Source organism: Mesitornis unicolor, unplaced genomic scaffold, assembly GCF_000695765.1.
Source record: "Mesitornis unicolor isolate BGI_N332 unplaced genomic scaffold, ASM69576v1 scaffold1398, whole genome shotgun sequence".
In the NCBI taxonomy this organism is placed as follows: Eukaryota; Metazoa; Chordata; class Aves; order Mesitornithiformes; family Mesitornithidae; genus Mesitornis; species Mesitornis unicolor.
The window spans coordinates 5,943-16,770 of NW_010202321.1; the positions used below are offsets into that span (position 1 = coordinate 5,943).

Genomic DNA, 10,828 nt, shown 5'->3' on the forward strand with positions numbered 1-10,828 from the left:
CTGCTGAATATTCTTGGGGCAGGACACACGCTATGAAAATGTTACTTAGTTTCTTCCACTTCAAAAACGAAAATTTAGTTAGAACTCAAAAAAGAAAGCTTATCAAAAGCAGCGTATATGAACATACAGTTTCTATCACAACAGATAAAATGCAGGATTTTTTTTTTGCATATATATTCCTTTCAAAAATGCCTAACATAAGTTGACACATTGCAGAATATACTTAAAATTACCATTTTTGTAAGATGATTGCACATAGATTTTGTGGAAGTTACACAACATAGCTTCGATAAAACAGATTGAGGCTACCATTTGGACACACGTTATGCAAAGTGCATGTGTGTATATATATACATCTATATATATAGGTTTATAATCATGCGGGTGCAGGGGCAGGGAGAAAAAAATTTAAATTAATTTTAAGAATCTTACCAGGTCATTGCCAAGAACTGCAATATGCAGAATAACAGTGCCAAGCCTTTATTGTTCCACTAAGTAAAACCAAAGCAAATTACAAGTTAGTTCATTTTGCACCACTCTATACTGTAAACAATTGCAACAGCCTGTTCAGCCAAAAATTGTTAGCTGAGGATGCCTAAATTTCCTTGTCTTAATTTGCTATTCTTTTTCACTCTAACAACTTTCCATTCATTTTAGCCGTCACTCCATTAGCATCAAGCTATGAAAATGCTCTCTAACTTTGAAAACAACTAACAGCAATGCTAGCACTTTCATTCATGACAATGTACTTCTGCAAATATGGAAGTTCACTTTAGCTACATATTTACTTCCATGAAACATAACTACTGCCAGTTTTTCAAATTAAGATGCCTGAAGGTAGTAGCTCTGTCTCTCTTCCTTTGTCTTCATCAGTTTAATATTCTGTATCCATGGTTTTTAAAGTTCATTACATATTCCCTGATATTCTGACATAAGTACACATCGCTAAGATGAAAGTACATCTTAACTTGCTTTTCTTAGTTCTTAGTTCAGAGGTCTGCAGACTGAACCTGATGCTCTAGATTTTGTATTCTCATCTACATCACAAGCAGGCAGCTTGTAGCAAGCAGGCTCATTGCTCCAACTAAACTCAACTGCAGTTGAAATCAAATACCATAGACACAAGCTCATCTTTCCTCTACAACTATGCTGTACGTTAAAGCCATAATACAATTAATAAACTAACCAAGCTAGATTGTTAGTATTCTCACTTACCCAGAAAGCAGCACACAGAGTCAATGATAGGAAAAGCTGAGGGGAGATGAAAGGAGAGACAAAAAAAGAAGAATGAATACTCAAATAGAGTTTGCATATACAGTTGTTAACTGCTTTCATGTTTTCAGTGTGTAAATCAGCATTTTCCGAATTGACTCATGAAACAAGCAGAGCCAACGGCTGTCACACAGTGACCATATGCTGAACTCCATGTAAAGCGGTGTTTTCCAAAGCACAGTATGATGTGCTCCATGGCCAGAAGGGCCGGAACAACTCTTGGAAGAAAGAGGAGGCAGGAACTGACTTCAGGAACCATGAGGAGTATAACCAGCAGGTCTGCGTAGCCTTATGTGTTAGGTCTATTAAGAAGTGGGTTTAGATGATAAAGATTCCTTGAAAGCAACTGAGCAGTCTGGGAACTGCTATTCTATTATTTCAGTACATAGTATAATTTTGGATCTAGTATTCATAACATCAATATCTGACAAGAAAGGTATGTGCATCACCACAAACAACCTGTTATTAAAAACGCCCACTCACAATCACGCTATTTGGCAAACACAGGCTCTGATCTTTCTGCCAGTCTTTTTTCATCTTCTGGCAGTAATGAAGAGCCCACTAGGGAGCAGCTGCCTCATACACAGTGCAAAAGCTCACAAGAAGCTTTACTCTCCATTGCTTTCAAAGTGCTGAACCACTATTCTATACAAGCAGAGCTGCAGCCAAGAAACGACTGTCAAGCTAGACTTGGTGACCACTGACTTTTCATGGTAGCTGAAAAGTCTCTTTCTAGCCTTGTTCTTGAAGAAATTGTTCTAGAAAAAAAATGAAAAATAATCAACCTATAACATTTAGTAAGCAATATGTAGTAAAGAACATTTTACTCCAAATGATTAATTTAAAAAAATCCTAAGCAACAAAAACATAGGCTCATAGAGAGGAGTTAGATAATCTTTACGATATACAGAACTAATCAGCTTGACTATTATTATCCAGTACAAGGAAGAAGTGGACTGAGAAATAACCTCCCTTGAGTAAAGCCTCAAATTTAGCTTTGAAGCTAAGGAAAAACTTTTTAGCAAAAGGAAATAAAGATAGCATATTTACCAACATCACAAGTGTAGCTATTAATCTTTTTGGTTCAAACATTGCTTTCAATTGCTTCAGTGGCCCCATCAGGAAACACGTACTAATAGCAGGGGAAAAAAACAAAACAAATGGTAAATCACTTTCAAATAAATCTTTGTAAAAGATAATAGGTAATTAACCAGTTTTCCAACAGTTGGATGACTACAAAGGCTTTAAAAAAGGCATTCGGTGTTTAGCAACATAGACCTGCTAGAATGAAAGGTGAAATACCCCACAGTTTATGTATTGAGTCACCCTTGGTCATGAAATTCTTTCCAAAACATTACCACTTAGAGCAGAGTTGTGAAGATGAAGTCTAGTGAATTTCATGCTGAGGCTGTTTTAAGAACTGGCTTGCCAAAAGAATAAAAAGATGAAGACCAAACTACTGTAGAAAATTTGTTTAATAATAATCTTCTTACCCAGGCAGCGTGCAAGTAGCTACAATCAATATTACAGGGGAGCTTAAACTCTTTGCCCAAACACTATTGTTTTCATGTTTGTGATTAGAAAATTATAGTAAAAACAAGCTAGATAGGACTATTTAGTATGAGTGGTAACTGCATTTGTTTTAAATGCAGACTTGCAAACAAACATAAAAAATATCTAATCTCTTTGTCAATTTAGGACTTCATTGTAATTTCCTACTGTTTATAGAACATAGTTGCCTGTTGTTTATATCTAACAGGATGGGAAAGAGCGCCCTCTTTTTACTTCTAATTTTAGTCAAGAGTCCAGACTAAAATTTTTTCAGCATTCTCCTAAAAGAAATACCAGTGTGTAAAAGCTTTCCACCTGTGTGTAAAAGCTTTCCTCTTCATTCATTGACAATTAGACTTGATTAGTACCAAATTTCTAACTCGCTAATTTAATTTGAAGCAGTGAAAACACACTGAAAATACTATGTAAAAAACCCAAAGAAACAAAATAACAACAACAAACAATAAAGAATAAGATAGGGAGAGAAAGGGAAATATTCAGTTTTGCCTACTTCCAGTACTAACTTTGTGTCTTGTTTTAGTACAAGATGGAATAGTTACACAACTAAGAGACTCAATTGCCGTATAACTGCCTTTGTTCCTGAACAAACGTGTTGAGGAAAAGCAGTTCACTATCACATTTCTCAAACATTAATTTCACATTGCCTGAGTTTTAACAGATTAGCAATGCTTTGACTCAATAGTTCAGTGACTTGGCTAAAGCCACAGAGTTCATGAAAGTCAAGACCAGACTCCATGGGTTCTGCATCCTATGACCATCTTTCAGCATGACTGCAAAAGGAGGAGAACAAGCAAACTGAAAAAACTTCCTTAACATTTTAAGACTGTTACAGGAAACACTGCAAAGAACCAAGCACAGAGTTTAAAATACACTGTGAATGATTTTTAGATTCTGCCTGGCCTCACAGTCAAAATGAACACTTCCTGACCCTCTCCTTTTCTGAAGGATTTTCCTAGAAACAGGAAAAAGCAAAAGTTAAGGACAAAAGGAGCTTTCCAGTAACAAAGCATCCACACAGCAGGCAGACAAGTTTGCCCTTGAAATTGAGGTACCTCTTTACCTGGCAGAAGGACTTTACCTGTAAAAGTACAAAACATTCAGCCAGTAATTTGTTATTCATACTTCAGACAGCAGTTGTGAAACGTCTACAAAACAATCATGTAAAACATTACAATGGGGCAGTAGCAAGCAAATTACTAGTATTCACTAATTATTAATCATAAAACTGTAGACAAACGAGATTTTATGTTATTGCATTTCAATATCAAAACAATGTTGTTATTACACAACATAACCAGAAGGCATTGTAGAGTGAAACCAAATGGAAATGTAGATGAAAAGGAGGATACTATTCTGGTAACACTAATTAAGAAATCGTACCTGGCTAACGCAGCGATATTTCCCAGGGTGTAAAACACCGCAAAAAGTTTGATCCCTTTTGGGAGCCATAGCAATGTTCCCTATAAAAGACAGGTTATTTGTATGTTTTTAATTAGTTAATTCAATGTATTCAGATTTTATAGTCTATACATTTTCAGACTGTAAAGAGAGTAACTCTAACATATACTAGCAGATTTGCAGTAGTCAATATTCAGCATGTTTCTGTTGCCACCTACTGGCAAAATGATGTATTGTTTTACTACAGTTCACAATATTTTTACAACTAAGCAATGTTGATTTATGTTGCTTATAACATTTATTTGCACTGCTTACATTCGATTTATGACACTTTCATTTTTGTTACAATGCCCCACTATACATCATACACCTCTGCACACAAAGGAAAAATGTCACACAGACATGCTAATATGCACCTTCCCCTTTCTGCTCCAATCAGCCATCCAGACTCACAGTCTAGGTATGCACTGAGGCTGAATAGAAATACTTTAGAACTCCTACTTCCAGATATCTCTTATTTCCACTAAGCACAAAAAATTCCAAAGTGTTCTGCTGATCACAGTCCCTGTGATGATCAGACAGAAACGGAGCCTGAACTAGACGCAAAACATGGGTTTTTTTAGTTAGTTTTCATTTTAACTGTTTTAAACTGTCATGTGAATACTGTGATCTGAAAACAAAAATACAACTATATTCTACCCAACTGCAATTTCAGTGGGAATCTATGGTGTTAGTTTGCACAGACCACAGTACAATCAACCATGGAAAGCTGCAAGAGCAGTCTTAATTGTATTCTACAAGGAAAGCCTATGGACACTTTGCAAAGACTAGATTAAAGAACAAAAAAAACCCACCAAACACCACCTGCAATTTTGGCCAGCCAAGGACATAATAAATATACCAAAAACTCCATAATGTGAAGAAGAATAAGGCAGAGTTGACAGCCCTCAGCTTCATATGGCAAAGCTTTGCAAGGGAGCTGCCTCCAAACTCTCCAAGATACGACGTCCACAAACACACTAGCAGAGTTTTGACTCTTACCGATCAAGCTCAAGACAACTCAAAAAATCTTTAGAAAACCAAGATCCTATAGCCTTTTATCTGTTGTTTCATTGTTTCACACCATGTCATATAGAATAGGCACAAAGATGAAACACACAAAAAAATAGCAGTAAAAAAGTGGTGTTAACCTGCCCAGAAACAGCAGAATTTAGCACACTAAAATCTGTGATTATATTGGATAAATATTACCTGCAAAAAAAAAAAAAAAGGAAGGAGAGGGAATCAACCAAATCATGCTTAAGCAACCCTTAAAAAAGGATATTCCAACCCAGTCTTGAGCTCCCTCCCTAGAACTTGTTTCCTCTCTAACACAAACATCTGGCCAGAGTTTGTGTCACTGTAGTTGGCATAGGTAACAGCATGAAGAACACCACTCTCCAGTTCCTTTACTGAGCTGATTATCACTTAAATAAGACCTCTCATAGGTAGATCAGCAATTGTTCTGGTTTACCTCTGGGTCCTAGGGAGCCTAACAAACCACAGGCTTTGGTAAAGAATCAGAACCTTCAACCTGCAGGAGAATTCATCGAGTGCCTATCTCTAAGTGAGTGCCTCAATCAACAAGTTGCTCCTCCACAGCTGCTGTTTCCTGTCATTACATAAGCCTCTTTGCTTTAAAACCTTTTAATGGTAAATGAAAAAGTAGCAGCAGTCATTTAAATAATGGCAAACCCAGAAACTAATGCACCTGGGACAAGTTTCTCCATCCTGCTACCAGAACGTATCACAAGTCAAGTTAATCTGCCTGACAGTCTCCACAAAAACTGCAGATGTCATCCAAGCACGTAAGCCAAATGCTGCTGAGTAGCTTACATCAAATGTGCTCAGTGAAGTACCAACATCCTATTTCATAATGAAAAAAAGAAAGAAAACCCACAAAGCCAATGGATACTTCCCCAATGTTATTTCATCTGCTTCTGAGACTCTCCATGCAGATGAAGAACTGCTTTATACTGCCAGCTACCTCTCTCAGATTTTGATAGACTGAATAAATTAATAGTTCTCAGATTTTAACTGCAGGCTTGAGCCTTCTGCCAACACCAAAAGTTCAAGAATGACCAAATGATTTGCTGACTGTAAGATCAACAGGAGCGCAGCAGGTTTTTCAAGTGTCAACATGCTTCCACAGTCATCACCTATTGATTTAACCATGACAGGTTACACTTGCAGTTTCTTGAGCCTTTAAAAACCTTTCAAGCTTCCCTCTTCTTTTCCCCTTTTATTGAAGAGAATAAAAATAACATGGGTGCACACTGAACAAAGCAAAACCTTCTTCCTAGTACACCACTCAGAAATCTAAATAGAAAATACAGAATTTTTTTTGTCAGTGTTCAAACCTTTTAGTAAAAAATTTTACTATGCTACAATAAAAATGCCGCTGCTGTGAATGGCAGAAAGAGGGTCAAAATCGTAATTTACAGAATAGCCCCTCCATGCCAATTATACATTTCATGCCCAGCTAAATTTATAGATACAGGATAAAGCAAACACAGAATCAGTTTACTTACAAGAATAGAAAACACAATGCCAGCAACAAAACATACGGCAAACAATTTGACGCGAGTCCCAAAGCTGAGTGTTGTGGCATCAAGGACCTCAATAGGAGGAGACAAGGAAAAAAAAAAAAGGATATTACAAACTCAGTTTTGAACAATCTAAAGGACATTTTTCTTTACTGCTGAAATCCTCAATTTCAAACAGAATAATTTTTTTACTCAGAAACATTTTACCTTGCTTAATAGTCGCTTGCATATTAATTATTTCAGTTTAAGACATTATATTAGCAATTTGGAAACATGTGTTCAAAACAAACACACAAAAACCACAAAACCTGTGACGGTATATGCTGGCACTCAAGCAATACTGCTCCACTTTCAAACAGACTTTCTCTTCACCATACAAATACAAACTCTCACAGTTGTACCAAAGCGGAATGCCTGAACCTTCTAGCAATTTGCAGATGAACATACCTGTTTGTGCAGCACTGTAAGTTCCTATAGACATTACTGTCTCTTCCCATTACTCAACAGAGCCCATTATTAGTAGATATATGTAGTAGAATATTAGTAGAAATATGCACCACAAGCATTCTGATTCCACCTCAATTACTGCTCCTTACAGGATGAAGGGGTAGGCAGATTAACACAGCTGACTTGCTGACAGGGGTAATTTTACCTCTTGCTTCTCCCATGTGACTCCAGAGCCTTTAATGAGCTGAGGTAGCTGAAAATTCACAAAGTGGGAAAAGAGCTGTTCCTTCTATTCTGATGACTTAGTCCCAGGCTAGACCAATGAGTCAAACCAGCTCAGATGTCAGAACGTGGTGAGGCTGACAGAAGGAAAGAGGCAGGGCCAGAGCTGGCAGCAGAACAGCCCCTTTCAGCAGAAGTGACTGCTAGATATGCTCAGCTCATCTGCTCCACCCATGCTGCAAGAACATTGTGTTTTGGCTTACTCCAGGTCACTAAAGTTAAATATCCTGCCTATTATAAACTGGTATATCAAGTGAAGTGCTGCTTCAGCTTCCATAAGATGACTATAAAAAGGCAACTTTCCTATTTGTTCAGATGACACAAGCAAACTTGCCATCTTGTTATCTAGTGTGCTGGTATTTTCAATCAGGTATTATAAACCAGATATACAAGTTAAGGCTTCCCCAACCAATGAGTTTGATGTTTCTCCTACTCTTTTTGAGAAATTTGCCTTTTGGTAGTGGTAAGTGAACAAATGAAATCTGGTTACTGCTCAGAATGATTTCACATCTGTACAAAGGAAAAATTCACACCCAGTTTAATAAAAAAGGGCAACATACAAGCACACATTTATGTGCTATGATGGAGCAGCATCTGAATGTAAGTCAACAAGGAATAGCTTGGACTACTTTCTACTTATAAAAAATTACTAACCTTCTTTAGTCAAATTACATACTTTGAATATTTGCTTAAGAAGGGGGATTGGAATAGTGAAAATAAAAGAAGGGGATCAGAATACTAAAAATAATCTTAAACACCTGCATACTGTCTGAGCAGACACAGAGCTGGGATACAACATTTTTCTGAACTTTCTTTCCTCGTCTCCGTGTTCAGCAGTTAAGACAGAACTTCCCAAAGGTCAGAAGATGCAGCTTACCTTGTTAGGTCCACCTCTTTATCCTTATGTATGCATTAAAGAAATAGACAAAAACAGTAACTGAAAGTTGGTTTAGTATTTCTCATCATATTTGATGGTCATATTCCTGAATGCCTATACATGTAAGAAGTGCAGGAAGAGCTGATAGGACATAACTGAAGATACCCATGTGAATCATGCTTTTAGTTACACCTACTCATGCAACTGATCACATGTACACACATACACACACACAAATTTAAAAACAGTAAAAATTCTTTCTGTCCCTGCTCAGAAATGAAACATGGATGGGAAATACTATCAGTAAACCAAACACATGCATTTCAGATTGCCTAGAAAATAGAAAGGGTGAAGGTAAATCTTTTCTTCAGGTATCAGGCACACTGCTGCCACTTACTCCTATTCTAGTTCTAGTCTTAATATCTGATGGTGTTCCTAAAACAAGTACCAGGAAATTTCATTTTTCATATAAATTTGAGAATAGCTTTATGCTCATTTAAATCCCTAACAGTTATTAGGTGGAAAAAATACCAACATCATAAATAAGTTAACCCCACAAAGGCTCAGAACAAAAAATGACACAAGATTTGAAACGCAATTTCAAAACTAGTTTAATATATATTATATATATTCAACTGATAAAAACTTAGATTGACAATACATGCACATGAACTGCAGGAAGATAAGCTGTAGCACGAGGGCTGCCAGAGCACCAGAACATAGCACACTCTGTGATAATAAAACTAAATAAATTAATTGACACTAAAACAAAGGCTGATCCTCCAACCATGCCTCATGCCATCACCATTTGTGTTATCAAGCTGAACCTAGTTAATGCAGTGTTTGAAATCCTGAAACTGGAGAGCTGGTAATGCATTTTTTCTTAGTCCCTGATACCTAATGCTTTTTAGGTTTCATAGAAGCAGTGGAACTGGTTACTTTTCCAAGATGCCTGTTTCACCTCTGCAATGAAGCACCTTGCTGCAGAAGTTGAGTAACAGGTACAGAGTTCAACCTAAACCACAAACTTCAGCTTGTGTAAAATGCCAGGCTGCAATCTCTAGAAGTTGAGGGCCTGATACAGCATCTGCCTGTTCTGCCACATGTGCTGCAGGAGCAGTAATTACTTTAAGAGGGGCTGTGAGCCACCCTAAAGGAACAGCTTAGCTTCTTACACCTACACTCAGAGATTATGAACCAGAACCCTAAGGAAAAGTTAAGTCTACACTGCCTATGCAACAAAAGCAGAAAACAACATAAGGGTGATTAGGACTTTTTTACTGTCTGACATAAGTCGTACAGCTAATCCTAGATTTAAGGTAAAAAGAGCTGGCATTGCACACTACAATATTTGCATTAGCAGAAGCTTTTACTTAGAAGAGTGAAAAAATTGTCATGCAAATTCCACATTTGGGGAAAAGATTCATATGGAGAACTGTGCAATGGCAGCGACAAGGGAGTTCCTGTGAAACGTACCCTTTGTGTCATACTGTTTATCAGCTTGTTTCAAGCAATAAAAAGACAAAAGAAACAGAAACCAACAAATAAAAACCCCTAAGCTTTCTACAGCTAAACTTTAATGCCAAACTCCTGGGCAAAAAGCTACAATTTTTATTCACAGGATAACCCAAGAAAATACTACATAAGAGAAACGACCAAGACAGCCAGAAATCAAGAGGAAACCCCAAGTGGAAACTGGGCTCCAGAAGGCAGACTTCCTGAAACACAGGGGATGGTCCCACAGTAATTCAATACACAAGCTGCAAGCAGCAGGGAACGGTCTTTACTGAACAGCTTGCTATGGGCATCCAATAAATCACGTGAATAATAAAATGCAAGGCTGCCTGTGTTAAAAAACATTTCTTGTGGTTTTTAACATCTACCTAGGCTCTCCCATACTCTAATTATCTTATAAAAGTTTTCCATGTGGGTAAGCTTTGGAGCAAGTTGGAGCACAGGAGGTTCCATGTGAACATGAGGAAAAACTTCTTCACTGTGAGGGTGACAGAGCACTGGAACAGGCTGCCCAGAGAGGTTGTGGAGTCTCCCTCTCTGGAGACATTCAGAACCCGCCTGGACGTGTTCCTGTGTGACCTAGTCTAGGTGATCCTGCTCTGGCAGGGGGGTTGGACTGGATGATCTTTCGAGGTCCCTTCCAACTCCTGATATTCTGTGATTCTGTGAAGCTAAAAAAAAATAGAAGAACTTTCTTTTACATGCACTAAGAAAGATTCTAGACAGCAATGATTACATTCTTTCTTGATAGTAAATTTAAGAAAATGCAGCTAATGGAGAAAATTTAACTTCAAAGACACATTGACTACATTTGCAGAATTGAGTTCCTAAGCAATATTTCAAAAGAATATAAATATGAAGGTATATTTTCATCTTTCCC

At 37.4% G+C, this 10,828-nt stretch overlaps 1 protein-coding gene across 1 annotated transcript in view; it reads right to left on the minus strand.

Moving 5' to 3' along the window:
• Positions 1 to 10,828, minus strand: part of SFT2D1 (SFT2 domain containing 1) — a 16,887-nt gene that overhangs the window by 3,673 nt on the left and 2,386 nt on the right. The window contains exons 2-6 of the mRNA XM_010190342.1: positions 6,813 to 6,899; positions 4,225 to 4,304; positions 2,323 to 2,404; positions 1,216 to 1,251; positions 433 to 491 (exon numbers count right to left, since the gene is read on the minus strand). Coding sequence (XP_010188644.1) covers positions 433 to 491; positions 1,216 to 1,251; positions 2,323 to 2,404; positions 4,225 to 4,304; positions 6,813 to 6,899 — 344 coding nt within the window. The remainder of the gene's footprint in view (positions 1 to 432; positions 492 to 1,215; positions 1,252 to 2,322; positions 2,405 to 4,224; positions 4,305 to 6,812; positions 6,900 to 10,828) is intronic.